The sequence below is a fragment of the Sceloporus occidentalis genome, unplaced genomic scaffold (assembly GCF_023333645.1).
Source record: "Sceloporus occidentalis isolate IW3139 unplaced genomic scaffold, rSceOcc1.0.p SCAF_4, whole genome shotgun sequence".
NCBI lineage: Eukaryota > Metazoa > Chordata > Lepidosauria > Squamata > Phrynosomatidae > Sceloporus > Sceloporus occidentalis.
In genome coordinates, this window is record NW_028316984.1 from 105301632 (window position 1) to 105327983 (window position 26352).

General features: G+C 41.7%; 1 protein-coding gene across 9 annotated transcripts in view; it reads right to left on the reverse strand.

Annotated features, from left to right (window-relative positions):
- Positions 1–26352, reverse strand: part of SBF2 (SET binding factor 2) — a 341214-nt gene that overhangs the window by 182743 nt on the left and 132119 nt on the right. For 8 of the 9 annotated variants that reach the window (XR_016280926.1, XM_089521169.1, XM_089521165.1 and 5 more), the window contains exon 4: positions 7515–7628. The exons of the other annotated variant lie outside the window; for it this stretch is intronic. Coding sequence is in view for 7 of the 8 variants with exons in the window: in XM_089521169.1 (XP_089377295.1) it covers positions 7515–7628 (114 nt within the window). In the remaining variant the exon portion in view is untranslated. The remainder of the gene's footprint in view (positions 1–7514; positions 7629–26352) is intronic. 9 annotated transcript variants of the gene reach the window in all.

Sequence of the window (26352 nt, forward strand, 5' to 3'; positions counted from 1 at the left end):
AATAGATAGAGAGGGGGAGATAGAGAGAGAGAAATAGAGAGAGAGGGGGAGATAGTTAGAGAGATAGATAGATAGATAGATAGATAGATAGATAGATAGAGATAAGTAGATAGATAGATGATATATGTATATACATATATAGAGAGAAATAGAAAGAGAAAGAGAGAAATAGATAGATATAGAGATAAATAGACAGAGAGAGAGAAAGAGAGAGAGAGAGATAGAGAGAGAGGGAGATAGATAGAGAGAGAGAGAAATAGAGATAGATAGAGATAAGTAGATAGATAGATAGATGATATATATATAGAGAGAGAAATAGAGAGAGGGAGAGAGAGAGAGGGAGGGAGAGAGAGAGAAATAAATAGATAGATAGATAGATGAGAAATAGAGAGAGAGAGAGAGAGAGAGAGAGAAATAGATAGATAGATAGATAGATAGATAGATAGATAGATAGATGAGAAATAGAGAGAGAGGGGAGATAGATACAGAGATAGAGATAGAGATGGAGATATATTTAGAGAGAGAGAGAGAAATAAATAAATAGAGAGAAAGAGATGGGGAGATAGAGAAATAGATAGATAGATAGATAGATAGATAGATAGATAGATAGATAGATAGATGAGAGAGAGAGAGAGAGAGATAAGCAAGCAGGCAAGCAAGCCAAGATGAGACAACGAGTTGGAGTAAATGCAGTGATGTTTTTTAAATTTTTATTTGGTGTGCATTGGAAGAGGGGTGGTCTTATACGGCAAGTATATCCCAAACTCTATATTTTAACTGGAAAAGTTGGGGGTCGTCTTATACACCCAGTCATTTTATACACTGGAAAATACAGTAGGTTGGGAGTTCACAGATGACAACTCATAGATCCACATCTACAGGTAACCAACTTGCTTTTATTCTTTGTGTTCTCTTTGACTCACATATATGGGAGATCAGTAAACTATACATACCTGGATGGAGGGTGAGGCTATGCTTGTAACCGATGAAGCACAGAAAAGCCAAAAGAACTAAGCTCTCTGGCCGAAACATGAGTCTATAGTGCTTTACAAAAGTAAGTGGCTGAGCCCAAGTAACTGCTTGACAGATAGTCTGTATGGGCACACCAGACAAGAATGCAGATTGTGTGGAGACTGTCATCATGGAATGAGAATGGATACATGAAGGCTCTGATTTTCTGGCAGTCTGTTGGACTGAGATGACAGAAGCACTTGGAAATGTGCTGTGAGGAAGCCAAACTACCTTCAATATGAGTTTCATAGCAGACAAAACGTCTAGGGGATTTTCTGAAATGTTCATGGTGTAGTGGTTTGTGTTTCACTAAGACACTTGGAGACCAGAATTTGAATCTCTGTTCAGCCATGGAAAACTGGTGGAGACCTTAGGCAGGTCACACACTCTCAGCCTCAGAGGAAAGAAGGATAAACCCCTCTAACAAATTCTGCCAAGAAAACCCCATGAGAGATTCATCACAGGGTTGCCATAACTGTCACCTTCTGGCCTGCAAGGGAGTTGACCACCAGGGCTAGCCTGGAAGAAAAGACTCCTCCCTCCATAACTGTCATCTTCTGGCCTGCGAGGGAGTTGACCAAGCAAGCCCAGCTCCATCAGGGCTAGCCTGGAAGAAGAGACTCCTCCCTCCATAACTGTCATCTTCCGGCCTATGAGGGAGTTGACCAGGGAGGCCCAGCTCCATCAGGGCTAGCCTGGAAGAAGAGACTCCTCCCTCCATAACTGTCATCTTCTGGCCTGTGAGGGAGTTGACCAGGGAGGCCCAGCTCCACCAGGGCTAGCCTGAAGAAGAAGAGCCCTCCCTCCAGTCCATCTGCTTTGGTCCAGGCCTCAGAGGGAGAGAAGAATGCTGGACCTGATCCCCTCCCTCCTTCACCATTCCCTTCTCCTTTTGTGTCGAGTTTTTTTTAGATTGTAAGCCTGAGGGCAGGGAACCGTCAATTATCCCCTCTGTTGTAAGCCGCCCGGATTCCCAGTGGTTGGGCGGCATATAAATAAATCCTATTATTATTATTATTATTATTATTATTATTATTATTTATTGCCATGTCAGGTTCATCTTCATGTCACTGTAAGTTGGAAATGGCATGACAACAACAATTTGTCCAATTAATTAAGAAAATGAGGACATGTCTGATATCTAGAATGAGCCAGTCAAATTCATCATCCATGGATGGGTTCAGAAAGGTCAGAAGTGAGAGCTACTGAGACTAATTAAAGGAGGACACGACTTTCAGAAGGAAAGTGACAGGGCCACCTTTTTTTGCAGGACTGGAGGAATGGCGAGTCCATCCTCAAAGTGGTTCGCTCATTTGCTGTCCTGGCAGGGGTGATGGCCACAAGGAATACAGTCTTCCACATGAGAAGCCACAAGTCACACAAGGCAAGGGGTTTGAAAGGACCCCTCATTACCTGGGAGAGAACCAGCCATACATCCCAGGCACGAGTGATGGGAGTTCAAGAAGGAAAGGTGTTAACAAAACCTTTGAAGAAAATCTTAACCAAAGGGTGCACAAACCAAAAGGGTAAGTCCTGGGGTCACATGAAGACTGGTGGAGCAGCCATATAAACTCTTATCAAAGAAATGGAGAGGCCCAGAATATGGCTAATGGAAACTCTGTTTCAGTCCACATGAATGCTGCTGATAAAAGAGAGGAAGTGCCTCCATGTATAGCAGTACAACTTCTTGGTCAATTGTCTGTGCACAAAGGGAAGGATTGCTAACATTTCCAGGGGAATATCCTCTAAGCCAGTGATGGTGAACCTTTTACAGACCGAGTGCCCAAACTACAACCCAGACCCCACCTATTTACTGCAAAGTGCAAAGTGCCATGTCCCTCTGGCTTTCTAGTAAGAAACTCTGGCAAACTCTGTGCTAGGGCGACAGTATATGTGCCCACAGAAAGGGCTCTGAGTGCCACCTCTGGCTCTAAGCCATGAGATAAAGGATGGAATGATGTCAGTGTCAGATCTGACCAGCAACTTGGGTGAGGTGATCATGACAAAATGGGAGTCTGTGAAATAGACGAGAAAGGTGCCGAAGTCTGGAGAACCAGGGCTGTTGAAGTCACCAAGGTATCACTAGAATGGAATCTGTATCATTGCTGTTGACCTGCACCAGGACCTTGCTGACAAGTAGAAAATGTGGAAAGGTGTAGAGGAGAAGATTGTTCCTGACTGAGGAAGCCCTTGGGCAAAGCAGGAAGGGCACTGATGGCTGTTTACAATGACAAATAGGTCCACCTTTGGATGGCCTCAATGGTTGAATATCTCATGGAAGACTTGAGGAAGCAGCTTCCACTTGCTTGAGTGTGTTTTTGATCTGCTGGTGAAGTTGGCCAGAATGTTTTCTTTCCTTGGAAAGTAAGTTACAATAGAAGTAATGTTCCTTGTGATATAGCAGTCCCAGAACATGATGGTAAGGTTGAGAAGAATTCAGGAGTGGGTACTTTCTTGGTTAAATAAATAAATAAATAAATAAATAAATAAATAATAACACTGTTGTGTTCTCTATCATGACCTGAACATGATGTTTGGCAAGGAGTGATCTCAAGGCTCTGAAATATTTGACCAAAACAAGCAACTCAAGAAAGCTGATGTGGTTCACCTTCTTTTAGGAAGACCAAATACCTCTGATGGCTAAAGACCCCGTGTGAGTTCCCCAACTGTGCATAGGCATTCTCATTATTCTTGTGGGTTTCAGGATGGAGAACAAAACAGTTGTGAGATATTTGATAGCAATGTCCTCCAGAGTAGAGACCAATGAACCAAGACTGGGGGACAGAGACTCAACAGAAGAACATCCAATTCTGATACAAATATAGAGAGTAACTAGGTCTGGAAAAGCTGCAATCAAAGCTGAAGTAGGGGGTTATTGATGTAATTGAGGCCATAAATCCTAAAAGGATGTGCATATCCTCTACCATGACCTGAGCAAGATGCATGTAGAGAACAGCCTCCACAATCCAGTATGCTTTGTCAAGTGATAGGTAGTCTTTTCCCAACTGAGAGTCTAGCATGGCACTGATGTATTGGGATCTGTTGGCTTGGATGCAGCTGTGACTTCCTGGGGTTCATAAGGCGAAGACTGTCGAGCAGAGACATGGTAACATGATGGGAACTGAAACCAGTAATCTATTCAGAGGTAGACAGAGACTTCCTGAAAATCACCATTACTACCATGCACTTGGTAAAAACACACGACACTGTCAAAAGGCTGAAAAGGAGGACACAAAAATGGAAGCAACCGTCTCAAAGCACAAAAAAATAGGAAGCAACAAAGAGCAGAGGAGGGTCAAAACATGAAAATACGCATCCTGAGACAAATCATTACAAACCAATCTCAATAGAGGGAGGATTGCAGAAAGCATTGCCATCCTGAACTACTTGATGGTGATATAAGTGCTGATGTCCCTGGGATCTAGGATTTGATGCAGTCCTCCTGCTCTTTTCAGAACCGCAAGAGAAAACATTGATAAAGATGAGACGGATGGATAGACTCTCTCAATGGCATACTTATGAAGAAGTGTTTTGATCTCTTCAGACAAAGCTTGGGAAGACTGTGTTAGACAATATACTCTGGAATGTAAAAGAGTGCAGAACTTGATAGTATAGCTTTAGGTCATGATGCTGAGGACCCATGAATCCAAAGTTATCAAATCCCGAGCTGAAAGAAACTGAGACAGAAAGGACCAAAAAAGGAAATATCATTGAGAAGATGAGGAAGACTGTCATAGATAATGCTTCAAGTCCAACTTCTTATTTTTATTAAAAGAATGATACTTGCCAGGCTAGTGGGAATACAGTATCTAGAAAAAACATGGAAACTATTCCTAGGCAGAAAAGAATACTGGGTTGATGGAGAGGCTGGACAACAGGCCCAAGAAGACTTCTGTTTGTGCTGATGTGAGGACTGTTGGAATCCACATTTCTTGGCAGTGGTCTTAATTTGTGTGTGTGTGTGCGCTCCAATTTCTTATCAGTGGTGGCAGGAAAAAAGGACCTCTTCATTGAAAGGGAAGCCCTCAATGATGGCCCAGTTTCAGCAGAGAGACCAGAAGAATGAAAACAGGCATGATGTTTCAAAGCATTGGCCCTAGCAAGAGACTTTGCTGCACAATCACCAGCATACCAAGCTGTTGTGATTTGTTGGGTGGACAAAGTACAATCTTTAAGGTAGAAAGCAGAGGCAGACTTTTTATCCTGCTCAGTCAGCCTTGCAAGAAGCAGAGCAATCTTATCCCATAGGTATTGTTGATACACTCCCATAGAAGCTAGATAGCTAGAGATGTTAAGGGCGTCACAGTAGAATAGGTTTAGCCATGGAATTTAGCTTGTGTCGTTCTTTATCATTTGTGGCTTACTTGATGGCTCAGAGATACCAGGTATAGTAATGGATGTTTGAAATGCTTGGTCATTGTGGAGGGGACACCTCTAAACTGATGATGGATTGGCCACATTCGGGTCTGGTACAGTTGGAATCTTAGACCCAATACAGGTTGTTGATATGGTAGGATGTTTGCTGAATTGATGAAGGTGATTTTCAAGAGCAACGTTCACCAAGGCAGGCAGGAATGGATGAGCCACTGGAGGCAATACAAAGATCTGTATCTTGGATCTGGAACTGTAGGCGGCTACTGAATATGAAGTTCCAAATCCTTATCCATTCTCAGCAACTGATCAGCATATGAATGAATGTCATCCAGTTGAGATGATGGGTCCTGGTTGACCACTTTTGGTGGAGGAGCAGAAGACAAATCGGAGCTGGGAGTCTTCAGAGCCAGAGTTTGAAGACTAAGGAGAGCGGTTTCCTGTCAATACACCAGGAGGAAGAGTCAAACAGGGAAGAGACTGCTGTGAGGTCTTTCCACTCAAAATCAACACCGATGGAACAGCATATGGTTGGGAAAAGGGGAGGGGGAGAAAAGGAGGAGGAGAAAGAAGAGGCATCACACCTACTGACCTGATGGAAGCTGACAAATCTAGGAGGCAGCTGACAAGATGGAGGTGGACATCAAAGAGAAACCAATGGTAGGGGATTGGGGACTGGTAGAACTCGGAGTTCAGCAGATCGATAATTATAGGCAGACCTTAGCAGTGGTGGATACAGAAATTGTACAAGTCTATATTGTCATACAGGTGGTAACTGCCCCAACCATGCAGATGATGTGCTTTATGGTCTTTTTAGAACTGCCCCAGTGATGGAGTTGGGGGAGGAGGACAATGATGATGAGGATACTCATGGCAAAGCTATTGCAGTGTGCTAGATGAATGCTGATAAACTGGTGACATGGACCTGTGCTAGAAATGGTGAGAAGCAGTAGACTGACATGGCACTGAGATGTGGATGGAAGACTGATTGAGCACCTCACCTTCTGAATGTGAATCCAGACATTTGACATCTATCATGTTCAACTCTGGGAGAAGAAAGTTTTCTTCCAGCATTTTAGAATAGGAACAGGTGAACTAGCACAGATTAGGCTGATCCCACATTGTCAAGCAATTGGAAAAACCTGAACAGACAGAACCATCAGATTGACAGTATTAGGTGCCATCAGCATAGCTGACTCCTTCAGACGAGTGGAAGGTGAGCAGACTTGCATCTTTTCTGATGAGATGATGGGTCATCTGAAGGAACATCAGCAGAGTTGGATTTCTTCTTACAAACTGAAGAATCATGAGAAGACTTCTTTTCTCTTGGAAGAAGCAGAGACTTCAGACAGAGCCTGCACAGATTTGCACGCTGCTGATATCTGAAATTGATGTGAATTTGTTGCATGATTCATCAGTACAATAGATGGTAACGCTGATGGTACCAAAATGTGCAAAGCAATGCCTGTAAAGGTCATGAAAAGAGAACTGTTTTGACTGGTGTGATCAGCTGTGCTAATATTTGACTTCCAGACAAGAGCTTTAAGAAATGAAAGGGCATGGTGGGGAAAGGCTTTGCAATGGGAGTACTTATCCACAATCTGGGCCTCCTTCAAGCAGAGGACATACTTAGAAGAGCCATCCGTTTGGGAATCTTCATTCCACAGGTGACACACCTCTTAAAAGTATGCTGCAGGTGCCATAACCTGGAGGAGTATCAAGAAAAAAATGAGCTAAAGAAGAGGAGCTAATTCAAGAAGTTTCCTAGAATGCAGCTGCAATAGCAGATGAAAGAGAACTGAGATGGTTTGAGTTGGAACCACACTGAACATGTGCAGTACAGAACAGGGCGAGCCTCTAGCGAAAGAGATCTAGCTCTAGAAGTTTCTGAGGATGGTCTGCACAGGTGCAGAGAATCCCATATGTGTGAGAATCCCATATGTGTCATAGAGACCATGAAAAACAATTAATCCTGGGGGTGGGGAGTTGATTATGTGTAGATTGCACTAAGTCTACTTCGGCTACCTAAATTATTATAACAAAGAGCAATGTTTTATGAACAAATATATAACCTGATAGGTTATCAAATACATATATTAACACATTATAAAAGAAAGGTTGTTTTTTTTTACCCTGAAAATTTCTGGATAATCTAATCTGGACACCAAAACCAGGCTTTTGGGAGCAAAGACTTCTGCAGGCTGAATCAAACCAGATTCCTCTTCTCCTTCAGTTTCACTTGTGCCCTTGAAAACAGAGAAACTTCACTAAACAGACAAAAGATGGCCACATATGTGAAGCAACATTATAAGAAATCCAATAAATGCTAGAACCAAAGTATAAAATGATTTTAATGAAAACTTTAGAACGTTAAAAACACCAGAATGCACTTTGTGCTTCAGAGTTTTCAAAATGGCTTACAACAACCCAATAAAACATTTCAAGTATCTATATAAAATGCAATGAACTCCTGAAATTTGTACTATATACTAGTAGTATTTCGAATTATTTGGTAAATACTGCCCCTCCCCAGTCATCATACCATGGAGCCCTGGTGGCGCAGTGGTTAAATGCCTGTACTGCAGCCATTCACTCAAAACCACAAGGTTGCGGGTTCAAGACCAGCAAAAGGGCCCAAGCTCGACTCAGGCTTGCATCCTTCCAAGGTCGCTAAAATGAGTACCCAGACTGTTGGGGGCAAATTAGCTTACTTGCTGTTCACCGCTATGATCTTTGGAATAGTGGTATAGAAATAAAAAAAACAAAAACAAATATGGACACTCAGTGAATGGAATGTCAAGCACAATGGAGTATCCTAGCTCAGTGGCCCATTAGAGGTTAACTGAACAGCCCCTTGCCTAGCATTACTTAAGCCAGGAGGATTGAGCAGGCTTGAATAACTGTCAGCATACCGTCAAGAGGTAGTACTTTAGAACAAGAGAATTGGTAACTAATGTTACCACTTTCTGATTTAATTGTTTCTCCTATTATTTTCTTCTGTTTTTCATTCAACACAACATAGTTTCCTGTTCTACAGCGACTCCGATAATGTCACACTCACTGTGATGAGGTCAGAGTAACCTAGAAGAAAAGGTCAGCCCTACAACGATCACATATTCTATAGCACAGAGTATTTCTGGCCACATTGCTGTGGCCTCGCTACCGATCTGGATTTTCCAAGCAAATGTGAGGTAAAATGCAGTTATTTTTATTCTGGATTTTCAGAGAAAAGCCACATATTGCCTGCGAAGCCTGGGGAATATTGTGTACCTGGGTAACAGCTGCTACAGAATTAATTCGTTCCGCCGCCGCTTTCGTAACCCGGAAACTTTCGCTAGCCGAAAAGCCCATAGGCGAAATCGCGCCGAAAAGCACCAAAATTTTCTTCGTAACCCGGAATAACCTTCGTAACCCGGAACTATTTAATTGAATGGATTTTTTTCGTAACCCGGAAATTTCGTAAGGCGGCGCATTCATATCCCGGGGTACCACTGTACAGGGTTTTCTGCTGGTGTCACCAAGAATGCAACTAAACTTTCATGGGAGGTGCTAGAATTACTGACATGGGGGCTCTACAGATTGCCCCTAAGGGGCGGCAGGAGGCTCCTTTCCTGGCCAGATCGGGGACACAGCAACCTTATGCCACGGCTCCAATCTGGCCTCTGAAGGGAGCAAAAAGGAGCCGCAAAAAGACGCTCCTTTTTGCGCCCTCCAAAGGGCGCCACAGCCACAGTACCATGGCAGGATGGCGCCCCTTTGGTGCTGCATCATCTGGATGCAGCTCCAGAGGTGCACCATGATGCCATGTGCCATCTGGAAAGGCACGCAGCATCATGACGCCTTGGGGGCGGAGTCAGGGCATCCAGCATTAGTACACTGCACCCTGGCTCAGCCCACAGGCCAGCCTTTTGGGCTTGTCTGTATAGGGCCATATTTCTCCTTTCCACCATAAAAAAGGTGGAAAGTCTGCAGACCTAGAATGAGAATGTCTCTTTCTAGAGCACTAACCTTTTCTGCTCTTTGTATGTATGGGAGTAGTGAGAACCTGAGAAGACAGAGGGTGAGGGACAGAAATTGTTATTAGAAGTTGGAAAAATTCTCTCTCTCCCTATCTGGGCCTGTGATATCTAAATTGAGATGAACAGGCTGTAGTGGACACAATAACTAATCATATCTACTAAGGTTTCTGATGAAACATCTCCATCTTAGAGTAGTGACTGCTTCAGCACTGCCTGATTGGGAGACATTATGACATCTGTAAAAATGGCATTGGAGGAATGGGCTGTATTAGCGGACATCTCCACTCCACTTACAAGTGGGCTCAGAACTCCCATGCATACTGGCAGCTGCCAATGGAGAAAAGAAGTTTTGTAAAAGTGACTGATAAGGGAAAATACTGAAAGTTACCACTCTTGCTGAACCATTTGGCAACACAGATTTCTGGAACTTGCCAGAAACTGCCAGCCAGCCAGGTGTCTGGGAAGAGTAATGCTGAGTTATGTGCTGCCCCACCTATCTGCACAATTCCCCTCAGGGACAGCTGGCACCAGAAGGTGCATCCAAGCTTGGGTCTGATGAGACCCGTTCATACTGTCTCTCTTCTGTATTGATGCTTAAAACTCTTTGCTGTCTCATTTTTTTAAAACAAAAAGTACAAATTCCTTCATTCTTGAGATTATGGAGTATGCAAGGACCCTGCACTCCTTAAGGGAAGAGCCCAAGGACAGAGCATTTCTCTTCTCAGAGAGTAGGATTAGAAAGAACGAACCTTGTACCTATCATCTAATTCTTTCTTATATGCTTCAGTTCCCACCAGCCAAGAACACTGTATATGAACCTGAGCATTGTTGATGGTGACTACAAACGCCAATCGAATTGGAAATTGCAATCTCTTAAATTGAAATCGCATATCTGTTGGGGGGTGTTGCTGTTACATTCAACAGATCACACTGTTTTTTACAAAACATATTTTACCTGTCACAGGTGTGATATCTATATATAAAACATAGCAGGTATATTAAAAGTCCGGCCAGAGAGAGGAGAAGGAGAGGAGCTGCTTGGCAGCCATTTTGAGACCGTGTGCTTGAGACCGTGTGCTCGTTGCTGAAGGGGCGGAGCTTCTGTGAGTCACATCTGTGAGTCACAAGGGGGCGGAGCTAGCAGACTAGCTTTACATACCAACTTCCAGAGCCTTCCAGAACAGTCCAGCCAGAGAGAGGAGAAGGAGAGGAGCTGCTTGGCAGCCATTTTGAGACCGTGTGCTCGAGACCGTGTGCTCGTTGCTGAAGGGGCGGAGCTTCTGTGAGTCACATCTGTGAGTCACAAGGGGGTGGAGCTAGCAGACTAGCTTTAAATACCAACTTCCAGAGCCTTCCAGAACAGTCCGGCCAGAGAGAGGAGAAGGAGAGGAGCTGCTTGGCAGCCATTTTGAGACCGTGTGCTCGAGACCGTGTGCTCGTTGATGAAGGGGCGGAGCTTCTGTGAGTCACATCTGTGAGTCACAAGGGGGCGGAGCTAGCAGACTAGCTTTATATACCAACTTCCAGAGCCTTCCAGAACAGTCCGGCCAGAGAGAGGAGAAGGAGAGGAGCTGCTTGGCAGCCATTTTGAGACCGTGTGCTCGAGACCGTGTGCTCGTTGATGAAGGGGCGGAGCTTCTGTGAGTCACATCTGTGAGTCACAAGGGGGCGGAGCTAGCAGACTAGCTTTATATACCAACTTCCAGAGCCGCGCGCCTTCTTTAACTCAACAACTCTGCTCAAGTGGCAACAGGTTAGAATGAGATATTGAAACAGAACCTTCCCTTTAAGTGTAAGATAGCAGCCAGTACTTACCTTTAAAGAAGTATTCCCAGTAGATTGACTGTTATATTTATTACTAAAGACTTTGCAGTATGGACAACGAGGGATCTGCCGCAGTCACCTGCAACTCTTGTGGGATGTTTCTCTTCTTGCCTACAGAAGTGGAGAACTTCACATGCACCAAGTGCAAGTTGGTAGCACTCTCGGAGGAGAAAGTGCAGCAGCTGGAGTCCAGAGTAGCTACACTTCAGCAGATTAGGGAACAAGAGGATTTCCTGGACACAATAGAACTAACCATCTTGGATGAGTACCACGCAGAGGAAGATGCTAGGGTGGAAGAGGTCACTTGCCAAACAGAGGAGGCAGACAGCTGGAGGAATGTCACAAAGAGAAGTAAGCCAAGAAGGAATTGTTCGGGGAGCTTGCAGCTAGAGAATCGATTCGAAGCTCTTTCCCTTATCAAGGAGGATGAAGAAGAGCAGCCTGGACAGACTTCTGGGACAGAGCAGGGGAGCCTGAGAGTCCCACCCGAGGGAACAGTCGCTGCTAAGCCTCGGAGGAGGCGTGTGGTCGTAGTGGGGGACTCCTTGCTGAGGGGTACAGAAGCAGTGATTTGTAGGCCTGACAAGATGTCTCGAGAGGTGTGTTGTCTTCCAGGTGCAAAGATCCGTGATGTGACAGAGAGGCTGACAAGACTGGTCAAGCCTACTGACCAATACCCCTTCCTTTTGGTCCACGTGGGAACTAATGATACTGCAAGACACACCATTCAGAACATCAAAAGGGATTACGAGGCACTTGGTAGGAAGCTGAAAGGAATGGATGTACAGGTTGTCATCTCGTCTCTTCTGCCAGTTGAAGGACATGGTCCAGGAAGGGAGAGGAAAATAGCAGATGTGAACAACTGCCTTCGTAGATGGTGCCGCCGAGAAGGATTTGGATTCTTCGATCATGGGCTGCAGTTCCATGAGGAGGGACTTCTTGCAACAGACGGGTTGCATCTCACGCCAGTTGGAAGAAATGTTTTTGCCAACAGTCTCAAGAACTTGATCAGGAGAGCTTTAAACTGAGTTCCGAGGGGAAGGGAGACAATATTAAGGAAGGCGAAAGGGATGGCGAAAATAGTGAAACTGACATAGAGGAAACAAGGCAAACAGTGCAAGGACCCAGCAGTGGGAGGCAAAAAAACTTGCACAGGCAGCAAGTAAAAGGGAACCATGGTCTGCGATGTCTCTACAATAATGCACAGAGCATGGGAAATAAGCAAGATGAACTCCTAGTACAACAAAGCAAATATGATATAATAGGCATCACTGAAACCTGGTGGGATGAGTCTCATGATTGGAATGTGGAAATAGAGGGGTATAACCTTATTAAGAGAAATAGGCCAAACAGGAAAGGAGGAGGAATAGCACTATATGTCAGAGATATTTACACCAGTGAAGAGATCCTGGACATCAATCATGGAAGCCAGGTGGAGAGCATCTGGATAAGAATCAAAGGGGAGGGAAACAACAAGGGTGTTACGGTGGGAGTCTACTACAGACCCCCAAGTCAGACTGAGGAATTGGATGATATCTTTCTAGAACAGATGACCACACAGTCAGAAAAGAGAGAGGTAGTAGTGATGGGCGATTTCAACTATCCTGATATTTGCTGGAAGTCAAACTCAGCAAAATCCTCAAGGTCTAGCAAATTCCTCACTTGCCTGGAAGACAATTTCATGGTCCAAAAGGTGGAAGAGGCAACAAGGGGGTCAGCTATTTTAGATCTGATCCTAACCAACAAGGATGACTTGGTTGATGGGGTGCAAGTGGTGGGATCCTTAGGTGGAAGCGACCATGTTCTCCTGGAGTTTGTTATACAATGGAGAGGAGAAGCCAGGCAGAGTCAGACACGCATCCTAGACTTTAGGAGAGCGGATTTCAGTAAACTTAGAGAAGTATTGAGGGCGATTCCATGGTCAGAAATACTAAAAGATAAAGGAGTTCAGGACGGATGGGACTTTCTCAAAAGGGAGATACTGAAGGCACAATTTCAAACAGTTCCAGTGAGAAAGAAAAACGGGAGGTGTCTCAAGAAACCAGGATGGATGACTAAGGAACTTTCAACCGAGCTAAGTTTGAAACGGAACATGTATAAGAAATGGAAAAAGGGGGAAATCACGAAAAAGGAATTCAAAGAAATAGCAGGCATGTGTAGGGGTAAAGTCAGAAAAGCTAAAGCGCAGAATGAACTCAGGCTTGCTAAAGAGGTTAAGAACAATAAAAAGGGCTTTTTTGGATATGTCCGCAGCAAGAGGAAGAAGAAGGAAACGGTAGGGCCACTGCATGGAGAAGATGGCAAAATGCTAACAGGAGATAGAGAAAAGGCAGAATTACTCAACACCTTCTTTGCCTCAGTCTTCTCAGAAAAGGCAAAGGGTGCTCAACCTGAGGATAATGGAGCAGAGGACAGAATAGGGGAATTTCAGCACAGAATAAGTAAAGAGATAGTAGAGAAACACCTTGTTAATCTAAATGAATTTAAGTCTCCGGGACCAGATGAACTCCATCCAAGGGTATTAAAAGAACTGGCAAAAGTAATATCGGAGCCATTGGCAATCATATTTGAAAACTCCTGGAGAACAGGAGAGATCCCAGCAGACTGGAGGAGGGCAAACGTTGTCCCCATCTTCAAAAAGGGGAAAAAAGAGTATCCCAACAATTATCGTCCAGTTAGTCTGACATCAGTTCTAGGAAAGATTCTGGAGCAGATCATTAAACAGAGAGTTTGTGAACATCTAGAAGGCAATGCCATAATCACAAAAAGTCAACATGGGTTTCAGAGAAACAAGTCATGCCAGACAAATCTAATCTCTTTCTTTGACAAAATTACCAGCTTGGTAGATGAAGGGAATGCTGTGGATATATAGTATATATAGTATATATTGGTTTAATCTCTTTTTAGTGTTTAATTGTGTTTTTATGACGGGGGAGGGATGGGGATCTTGGAATTTTTTAATGCATTTCTCTTTTAACTGTACCTTGTTTTACTGCTGTAATCCACTTGGATTCCTTGAGATTAAATGGAATACAAATTATTATTATTATTATTATTATTATTATTATTATTATTATTCCTGGCAGTCTGGGGTGTGCACTGTCTGAGCACCTAACCCCCATGCTCTTAGAATCATAGAGTTGGAAGAGACCGCAAGGGCCATCCAGTCCAACCCCTGCCATGCAGGAACTCTCAATCAAAGCATCCCCAACAGATGGCCATCCAGCCTCTGCTTAAAGACCTCCAAGGAAGGGGACTCCACTGCACTCCGAGGGAGTGTGTTCCACTGTCGAATGCCGGTCTGTTTTGCCCCATACTTTCTTATAAGTAATTCCTTCTCACGTTGTGGCCAAAGTACGTTGGCCTCAATTTGCTTCAAGGGATAGTTTAGTCTTGATTTGTTCCAGAATCTGTTTGCCTTTTTTTAGCCATCCATGGTATCCACAGAACTCTTTTTGAGCACCACACCTCAAATTAGTTGATTTTCTATCAGACTTCTTCATTGTCCAGCTCTCACAGCCATACATGACAATCCTAACTTTGGTCTTTAGTTTTGTACTTTGCACTTTTAAGATTTTGTCTAGCTCTTTCATAGCTGCCTTCCCAATCCTAATCTTTTTCTAATTTCTTGACTGCAATCCTAGTTCTGATCAATGATTGAGCCAAGGTATGAAAAATCCTTAAATATTTAAATTTCTTCATCTTCTAGATGGAATTTCTGTAACTCCTTTGTGCTTATTATTTTTGTTTTCTTAATGTTCAGCTGTAAGTCAACCTTGGCACTTTCCCCTCTGATTTTCTTTAGCAATTGTTTCAAGTCTTTGATGTTTTCTGTTAACAGTCTGGTGTCATCCTCTGATCTCCTCTCCACCTTCTTCCGAGTCTAAACCTGGTCTGCATGTGATATTTTCTGCTACATGCTGAACAGATAAGGTAAGAGAATGCAGCTTTCCACCCACTTTCCAACTGAGAACCATTCTGTTTCTCCATATTCTGTTGTGATGGTAACCTCCTGTCCCGAGTACTGGTTATGCATCAGGAAATGAAATGTGAAAGTACACAAATTTCTTTAAGATCAATTCATAGTTTTTCATCATCTATGCAGTCAAAGGTTTTGCTGCAGTCTTCAATGCAGGTGCTGATTTTCTTCTGGCTCATCCATTATCGTATCTTTGCAATGTGATCCCTAATGCTTCTTCCTTTCCTGAACTTAGGTTGGACATCAGGGATTTCCTGATCCATATATGGTAGAACTCCCTCCTGCAGAATTTAGAGCATGATTTTGCTTGCATTAGAAATTAATGCAATGGTCCTGTAATTGCTGCATTCTTTTGTGTCTCTTTTTTGATGATATTTTCATATTTTTGGCAGATTTTAGTTAGAACTAAAGTTGATTCTACCCCTTTGGAGTTTAGAAATTCTATTGGTATGTCATGTGTTAATGGTGATTTATTTTTCCCAATTGCTTTGAGTGCCATTTTTATTTCACTTTCCATAATTTGGGGCTTATATCATATGATTCTTGTTCCCATCTTAAGTTTTGGGCATCACTCCGAAACATGGAACCATGATACCATCTTTCCCTGGTACATGCAACATTCAATGGCATTTATCTTGTAAATTTTTGCAATTTTTTGGAGTCAGGTACCATCTTTGCTCCATTTTCCAGTAATTTCCTTTTAAGTCTTGTGATTTTGTGATTTTTTTGTTTTTGTGCTAGTATAGTTCCAATTTTCCAAATCCATTACTCTGTCACAACCAGAAGCCCACATAATCATTGGATCTGAAATCAGGTCATCTTCATGCTTATGATTCCATAGTAATTTATGTAATTTTGCTGTTTTCTTGCCATCTGTACTGTGTATTGCTGCCACAGTCTTTTTATTTCATCTTGGTTGTGTATTATGTTTCTGTGCTGTGGCCAAAGAGTATCATCATTCTTAGTTTAAATTCCCCTTTAATTTCACAGATCTTGTGGAAGAGATCTTTTGTTCTTCTTATTTTGTTGTCATCTTCTATTTCTGTGCATTGATTATTATTATTATAGTAATTCTCACTAATTGTTGAACAGTTGCATTCAAGGTTTATTGTACTTTTCCTGTCTCTATTTTCTTTTGCTTCTCTTGTTTTCTTTACAGCCTGTCTGTCATTTACTGTTTCTTCTCTTTCTTTTTGGCTACAGTTAGCATCTTTCTGCATTCTTCTTTGACTGTGTCCCTGACCTCTGTTCATTGTTCTTCTGGTTCTTGGCCAATTAGACTTATTATTATTATTATTATTATTATTATTATTAACCTTTATTTATGAAGCGCTGTAAATTTACACAGCGCTGTACATACAATTTTTTTAGTTAGACGGTTCCCTGCCCTCAGGCTTACAATCTAAAAAGACATGACACAGAAGGAGAAGAGAGTGGTGGAGGGAAAGGGTAAGAGGTCCAGCAGTTCCTCTCTACCTCCAAGGCCTGGACCAAGGCAGATGGACTGGAGGGAGAGCTTGGGTTCTTAATGGATGGTGCCAATCTTAAGAGTGCCAATCGATTTTTTACTTTGCTGGAATGTTCTTCAGCTTGTATATCAGCAAGATGATTGATTCTGTGTTCTTCTTCAGTTTTATTTTTGTTTTTGATATTAATAGTTTATGGTCTGTGCCACAATCTATACCTAGTCTCATTTTTTCCACAAGAATAGAGCTGCTCTGTTCCCTATTATTTAGTCTATCTGATCTTTTGTACTGTACTGGTTATCTAGGGACATCCATGTGTACAGTCTCCTCTTCGGTTGCCTGAAAAAGATATTTGCAATGAATAGATTTTTGGCCTCACAAAACTCTATCAGCTGATCTTCTGTTTCATTTCCTGATCCTAGTCCAAATTCCCACTCCTGTTCATCCCAATTCACCACCTCCCAACCTCTTGTCCCTTCAAGTCAACCAGCCAGGTTTTAAACCCCATTCCAGTCCATCAATCTCCTGGCTGGCTCTTTTGGAAGGACACGAGATTGAGAGGTGTTGGACTGGGAAGGAAAGGAGTAGGGTGAGGAGATTAATGGGCTAGAAAGTGGTAGGAACTCTTTCTGCATTATAAAATAGTATTTTGCACAATTAAATGCTTTGAAAAGAAATATGGATCTTATTTGAAATATTATCGTTGAAATGGCAGAACCATAAATGAAACTCAAAAAGGATATTTTGATTTCAGGTTTTACAGATAAAGAAAGATTTTTTTTTAGCATCTGGGTGGAAAATGTGATGTGATAACTCCCTCGTACAGTAATTCCACATGCTACACTTTTCACTGGCTTATACTGTTTTTTAACTAATGTTTTTAATTGATGTTGTTCATTGTGGATTTGTTGTTCCCTGCTTCTATCTATGGGGAGAGGTGGGTAATAAATAAATAAATAAATAAATAAATAAATAAATATTATTACTATTATTATAATTACTGAGCAAACAGTAGATTCTACTAATTTCTCCAGTAGCTCCAAATCTCCCCTTCCCCAGATTTTGAAAATTCTAAGATGTGGCTGAAGAATATTACTTTTCAGAAGGTGTCATCTTAAGGATGTAGACAGCCATTCACTGTGAAAAGAGCAGCATATGTTGAACTATCTGTCGATATCATCTACCAACATGGTAAAGAGTATTTCTCCATATATCTGCATTTAGCTGCAGGTACATGATACGGAAGACAGGTTCCCCACGTTTTTGTGTCTCTCTTACAATACATTTAACAAATGACAGTTACTATTAAAAAATGGCCTGTTTGATACATATGCTGACTATGCTCATTCAAATCAGAGGCAGTACAGTCAGCCCTCCATATCCACAGATTTATTATCAAGCATCCACAGCTTGGAAATATTTTTAAAACATAAAAATTCCAAAAAGCAAACCTTAATATTACCACTTTATATAAGGCACACCATTTTACTATGCTATTGTATTGAATGGGACTTGAGCATCCATGGATTTTGGTATCCATAGAGAGTCTTGGAACCAAACCACAGTTGATATCACTCTAGCTTCACTGTACTATCTTTCAAGATTTTTCTTCCTTATGCTTAGTTATAACTAGCACAGGTACAAAACACAGAGAATTTCAGAACATTCACCATTGTCAAATTTCAGGAAATTCCTGTATAGAATGTTGCTTGGATTGTGTTCATTAATGTAATGAATAAAAGCAAACCCCGTATCCCTCAAAGCGTCCTCATTTCCCATTCCTTGGGTAGTTCTGGATATGTAAGTCAATCTTTCCATCAGGACCACGTGTCAAATTTTAGACCACAAGCATTGGAAAAATAAATAGATCTTTCTATTTACTAGAAATATCTAGCCAAAGCAGCTACTATAAGAAGATACCAATTATATCAATTTTCTTTTTTGTCAGTTTTCTGTTTTCCTTAGCAAAGGCAGAAAACAACAGTAATTTACAAAATAATTTCATATTTTTTAAAAGTGTGATAGAGGAGACTATTATATATGGCCACGGTGGTACATGCATTGGTATCATCTGGTTTGGACTACCGTAACACATTCTACTTGGAACTGCCTTTGAGGAGTATTCGGAAACTTCAGCTGGTCCAAATAGCTGCATCAAGGCTGTTAACAGGGACAGGTTATAGAGATCACACAACGGCCCTATTGAAACAGCTCCACTGTCTGCCAGTTTGTTTCTGGGCACAATTAAAAGTGCTGGTTATGGCCTATAAAGCCCTATGTACATGGCTGAGGTCCAGGCTGTATTTGTAATTGTAATTGTAATAATGTAATTCTATTTTAATGTAACATTTTTATTTTTACCTATGGAATCACATTTCCTAGATTCTACATGAGAACTACATGCCTTATCTAAAAGAAAAAGCAGTTTGTTTGTTTTTTGCAGCTGTAATGGTTGCAACAAATGTGGTGAAAGCAATAGGAATCCATGAATAGAGGAGCAAAAAAATGGTTTGGTGCGAGTTGGTAATATTTAGTGCAAATACATGAATATAAAAATTTTTAAAAAAAAACTTGACTTCACCAGTCTGTATCTGAAGACAAATAGAAGATATTTTCATTTAAAAAATCTTGCAATATAAACATGACAATTACGAAAAATATTTCAAAATATTTCTCATAATGCAGCTCAATAAAGCCTTTGCAATGACTTTTACCCTAAGAATAGTGCAATTCTTCTAAGTTGTTTTGGAGCATGGATAATAATATACTTAACAAGTATGGGATTATTTTATCACACTGGATTTGTTAAATCCAAGAAATTCCTAGAAAATGAAAGCTAAACATATATGCAATTGGAAGTATTTATGCAACTTGCCTTTATCAGAAGCCCCAAGCTAAGGGGATAATCAGTTCAAACACATGACTTTTACATTTCTTTGTATCACAAATACCAACAGTATATGCCTTTTCTGAACACAATGTATAAAGCTGGAAGATCATAGCTAATTTTTAAATAACAGTTTAGAACTCCATATTGTCTCCCACAGAAGACTGGTATATTGCCACACCAGGCTTAATTGTCTATCACTCTATCTACTCCTTTTGTATTTCAGTCATAGATCATAGAATCATAGAGTTGGAAGAGACCGCAAGGGCCAGGAAATCTAAATCAAAGCACCCCTGACAGATGGCCATCCAGCCTCTCTTTAAAAACCTCTAAGGAAGGAAATTCCACTACACTCAGAGGGAGTTTGTTCCACTATCGAACATCCCTTACTGTCAGGAAGTTCCTCCTAATGTTGAGGTGGAATCTCTTTTCCTGTAGCTTGCATCCATTGCTCCAGGTCCTAGTCTCTGGAGCAGCAGAAAACAAGCTAGCTCCCTCCTCAATATGACATCCCTTCAAGTATTTGAACAGGGCTATCATATCACTCCTTAACCTTCTCTTCTCCAGGCTAAACATCCCCAGCTCCCTAAGTTGTTCCTCATAGGACATGATTTCCAGACCCTTCACCATTTTGGTCACCCTCCTTTGGACAGGCTCCAGTTTCTCAATGTCCTTTTTTAATTGTGGTGCCCAGAACTGGACACAATATTCCAGGTGGGGCCTGACCAAAGCAGAATATATTGGCACTGTTACTTCTCTTCATCTAGACACTATACTTCTATTGATGCAGCCTAAAATTGCATTGGCTTTGTTAGCTGCCGCATCGCACTGTTCACTCATGTTCAGTTTGTGGTTTACTTGGACTCCCAGATCCCTTTCACACATAGTTTCATTCAGCCAGGTGTTACCCATCCTATATCTGTTCATTTCATTTTTCCACCTTAAGTGCAGTACCTTACATTTCTCTGTGTTGAAATTCATTTTGTTAGCTTTGGCCCAGCTTTCTAATCTATTAAGGTCATTCTGAAGTTTGATCCTGTCCTCAGGGGTATTAGCTACTCCTCCTAATTTGGTGTCATCTGCAAATTTGGTAAGTATGCCCCCAGTTCTGTCACCCAAGTCATTGATAAAGATGTTGAATAGCACTGGGCCCAGGACAAAACCCTGTGGGACCCAACTGGTCACTTCTCTCCAGGATGAAAAGGAGCCATTGTTGAGCACCCTTTGGGTTCGGCTGGTCAACCAGTTACAAATCCATGTAACAGTTACGTTGTCTAGCCCACATTTCACTAGATTGTTTGCAAGAATGTCATGGGGAACCCTGTCAAAAGCCTTACTGAAATCAAGATATACTATATCCACAGCATTCCCTTCATCTAACAAGCTAGCAATTTTATCAAAAAAAGAGATTAGATTTTTCTGGCATGACTTGTATCTCTGAAACTTGTGTTGACTTTTTGTGATTACAGAATTGCCATCTAGATGTTCACAAACTCTGTTTAATGATCTGCTCTAGAATCTTTCCTGGTATTGATGTCAGACTAACTGGACGATAATTGTTGGGATCCTCTTTTTCCCCCTTTTTGAAGATGGGGACCTCTATTATATTGGTGCTCAACCATCTGAAACATCCTAAGTGTAAGAATTAGGTCAGCTAAGTGCACTTGGGAATGCCAATTTATAGCATGCCAGAACAAGATGAAATTAAAAACAGTACTATTTTTGAACAAAAGTAATGGGCTTCTGTTATTAAAATGTTATAACTTTTAGATTCTAAAAATATGCATTCAAAAAAGAATATTAAACTGCAAAGAGGAAGCTTAAATAATACTACACAGATAGTGTTCTCACATGAAAATCTGAAAACTAAGGAAATCTTACAACCCTAAGACTACAGTATTAAGACTCATTTAGAATGCTCAGGCCCATTAGAGATGGGCATAAAAGTACGTGCTCAGCACGTACTAGGGTTAGAAAGGGGCATCCCTTCCGGATGCCCCCAACCCCAGTACGTGCTCAGCACGTACAAAATGGCGGCTCCTGTTCCACACGGGGGCCGCCATTACGACCGCGCCACCTCTAAACGGGGCGGTGCGGTTGTGACGTAGTGGGACCACGCGAGGGCGCCTAGAGCGCCCTTTCTGCGGTCCCAGAAGGAGCTCCATTTCGGAGCTCCTTCCAGCTTTGCGTCGCTGGGCGCAGCCTTTACATGGCTGTGCCCAGCGACGCAGAGGAGAAAGGGGCCGAGCGGCCCCGTTCTCCTCCTCCCCGCCGTCGCCGGGTGTCCTTGGGGCTTGAAGCCCCAAGGACACCCCTTTCCAGGCCGCAGGGAAGCGGCCTTTTGCTGCTTCCCTGCGGCCTGGAAAGCGGTGTATTGGGGCCTCGGAGGCTGCCGTTCTGGCAGCTGAGGCCCCAATACAGAGGGGAAAGGGGCGGGTGCAGGGCGCCCCAAACGGGCGGTCTGTAACCTGCCTCAGTGAATCCTAACAATACTACTCTTACCATGGGACATCAGCATGAAAATATCATAAGAGTTGTAACAACTGAGGAGATAATGGCCAAGATCCTACATTGGAGTTGCATAGTGTAAATCCCTCTAGGTAGAATTACACATGATTGCAGAACCCAGCCATGGTGTTGAATGGCAAAACTATGCAACTAAGTGGCAAGCAAATGCACAAATTATATCTCGTATTCATGCATGTCTCATACACATGGCATGGACAAGTTAATCTCATGCATATCTGCATGCACTGGTACCACACACACAACTCTGCTTTTGCAACCTTGATCTGAATGTGGATGTTCTGCATGAGATAAAAATGTTCAAGTATTTCTGTAATGGAACTCATTCATGACACCAACAGGATTCTGGCCCATTTCTGACAGCACAAGTTAAAAATAATATTATTCATGGGAACTTTTTATTTCACCCTTTTATTAAAGGATTTTAGTAATTAGTAGGTTCTATAATTGGCCTTGTCTGTATTGATGCATTCCACATGAATGGAAGGATGTAATATCAGGTTCTCTATACAAGAAGGGTTGAAGGGGCAGTCCAACTAATTATGGACATATGGACATACCAGATGGAATTAGAAAAATGTATGCTAGATCATTTATTTATTTAATATCCTGTGTTTGTCCCATAAGTGACTCATATCTTCTGTATAACTAGATGATGGGAATACCACCAACAATATTTTGGCATGTTCATTTCTAACTGGCTAGAATAACAATCTCCGATCCCATTTAGTACAGAAATAAAAGGTAAATCAATATCAATCTTTATTATTATTTTTTCTATATCACATCAACAATGTACAAAAAACAGATAGATATCCCCGTCAAAGGTATACAATCTAATTGGGTCTCAGTACTATATTGAGATGATGATTCTGATAAAATGTGAAGTTGAAGGATTCTCAAAAAAATTATTGAAGTGGTCCAAATAGATAAATATGTGTACTTTGCATCTTGAATCTCTAAAACAGATTTTATCATGCCAAAACAAATTATGCCTTTTCTCATAAAAGTGAAGAATTAATACATGGTAAAATTACAGCAGTGCTTTATGTGCTCCCTGGTCAGTCACACTGTCAGTAACTAAAAGTGACAATTGAACTTAATTAATTTCATAACAAATTAAGCCTGGAAGAATACTCCTGCATCCAAGACATGGCATAGACAAGAAGGTGAAACCTTAAAAACAGAAATTTCAACCCCATTAGATTATATGAGCTCTACTATTAAAAACATAAATGACAATTAAGAAACCTTATTTCCATTTCTACACCCTTAACATATTTGAACATATGAATCAAAACTTGTATCAGGAGTAACTTGCAACATCAGCTGAAGCATATGTCCCAGCAAAGTGCTCACTAGAGTGCCTGAGCCACTGTCGTCTCCTCCTCCTCCACCACCACCACCACCACCACCACCAAAGAAGCATGGTAAATAAAGCTTTGTTCATTTACCAGATTCCATTCTCTGACCCAGAGGGCAAAAAGAAGCAAGCACTGGCAACTAGTTGGTCTTCTTCCAGATTTCTGCTGTTGTTTGCTCAAAAGTGGCAAGCAAATAGCAATGTCAAACATTCTGCCATTGTGGCTACTTCCTCAGTCTCACTCTGGATGACAGCAATGAATGAGATGGATCCTTATTGGAGGTCCTTTCGTCAAATCTTGGCATGATAGTGAAATGAAACACTTTATTTGAGGGGAAAAAATAAGTTTATGTGAAAGGGTTATCTGTGGGGCTTCTCCCAGAATCGTGATTTTGCAAATACAAGTTACCATTTGATGTTGTAGTTATCAAAGAATGAACATACATGTTGGAACATATCTAAAGCTCAGAAGCTCTGAAGATGGCTAGTAATTTAGATGATTTTAAAGAAGTATTAGATAATTGAGTTGCTCGTTGGCAGTTACAACCAAATGAAGCCTTTTTAATTAGCAACCAACTGAGGCCCCATTCCCACTCGCCCATTTGCCCTGGACAGAACTGGGCAGATCTGGTTCCCCCCTCTCAAATCTGCTCGGAAATAAGTACCCACTATGTTTTACCTCAATCGGGGTAATTTACCCCTCTGAAGTTCACATTTGTGGTACCGGTTTAAAATGAAGGCTCCTTTGCTGTCAATGAAATTCACTTCCGCTTTGTCAAAGGTGACGTTTCCTACAGCCATTGGCCAACGGAATGGGTGCTTCCCCCCTCCTTTTAAAAAAAACCTGGCAGCAGTGTGCACATATTCCGTCAACTTGTCAAATTTAAAAACCTCTAGGTGTGTTGTGTGTATTTGGGTCACTACAGATTATGGCAACCCTAGAACAACCCCATCCTGGGGTTTTCTTGGCGAGATTGGTTCCGAGGAGATTTGCCATTGCCTTTCCCGTAAGGCTGAGAGAGTGTGACTCCCCCAAAGACTTGGGTTTCCACATGCCAGCCTCTAGCCTCCCCTTCGCTTCCAGCCCAATGCTACCTCTGAAGCCCTTGCCTCCCCCCATGTCATCCTCTTCTTCCCATCACAATAATAATAATAATAATAATAATAATAATAATTCCTCACCCCAGAATGCCATCTCTGCATCCTCTTGCTTTGCTTTCCCTCTGATTGCCACCCCATAATGCAACCTATCTTTCCTTCCTCTTTGGATCTCCTTGCTCTGCCTCCGATTGCCACCCCAAAATGCAATCTATCCTTCCCTCCTCTTTGGATCTCCTTGCTCTGCCTCCGTTTTCAACCCCAAAATGCCATCTATCCTCACCTCAGAATGCCATCTCTGTATCCTCTTGCTTTGCCACCCCAGAATGCCCCACATAACATACACATACACATATGTAGCAAAAGCATTCTGTCAATTTGCCAAATTGAAAGAGAAACATTTGTAACATTCGTATTGTAGCATTCGCATATTACACAAAAAATAATTTAAAAAACCCTCTTGCAAAGTGAGGTGCCATGCTGTGAGCAAGCAAATGAAGGGGAAATGTAGCACAAGCAGACACATTCTATCAAAATGTATCAATAGAACTATTTGCATAGTCTGTCAAAAATAAAAAATTACAAAGGGAGGGGGGGAGAGAGAAAGCTGCCTGCGAGAGGGGAGCTATGTTCCACCCACTGCCCTCCCTCTTACCTAAGCCCTCTCCTGAACTTGACCCAATCATGACCGGGGCCAAGTTCATATTTGCCAGGACCTGGTTTTTCTCAAAAGATACAGGTAAAACTCCACTTTCAAAAGAGCTGCGCCAAGGGGCATTTGCCCCTGAACGGGTGTGCAAACCTCAAATTTGGGTGTAGAAGAATCGGGGCCAATATGAACTTCCCGCTTTTAATCCGGTTCTTGAACCGGGGTAAAAGGAAGTCTGAATGGCCCCTGAGTATCAGATATTCAGAGTCAGCAATCACAAGCAGCAGCACAAGAACACCATTATCTTGACCACATCCTAATTGTGAACATTCAGAAAAATCAGAATGGTCATTACAGCAGCTTCCTCAGCCTTTCTTTTGCAAAAGGGATTGTGTGTGTGTGTATAATTCAATAATAAATTCTGTCAATACATATCAGTATAAGGTTGATAAAAAGGTTCTTATCAACTGTAGCTGATATGCAAAATTATGCTTAGAATATTTATACATTAGAAAGCTATAATGTCATACTCATGAACTGATCAGCTATCAGATAACCTGCAAACATTTTATCTTTTTTCCCATTCAGCTTAATTGGTAGTGGAGAAAAGAAATTTGGTGTTATAGCAAATACTAAATAATTCTGAAATCTTGCTTACTGAAATCCATCACATGAATTATTCTCATTAATAATACAGCTGAATGACATTTTTTAAACCAACGTGAAGACCAGTAAAACATTCTGTAAAAGATATGACAAAAGTCACTAGAGACTACATAATTTGAACCAGATGGGTTGTGCATATCAGAGCTATGGATTAGCCAATTTACATTCTGATCTTAAACATTTTCACAGACATAGCTCCCTAAATTGTTTTTAGATTAGCTAGACTAGGAAATGAGAGGCAGCTGCATCAAATGGTATGAAAGGGTAGCAAATTCTTAGTTATTTAATTTGTTAATATTGTGTTTTCATTGTGAGGAGAGTAAAGTCTGGTGGAATATTCTGTCTCAAGTGGCAAAGCAACCTGAGTGACCTATACCATGAACCTTGATCTGGGAGGCATGCCATTTGCTGCTCCATCTCAGGCAGCAAAATGGCTTGAGCTAGCCCTGACTCTATGTTTAAGAATACACAATACTCCAGAAGCACTGTAGAC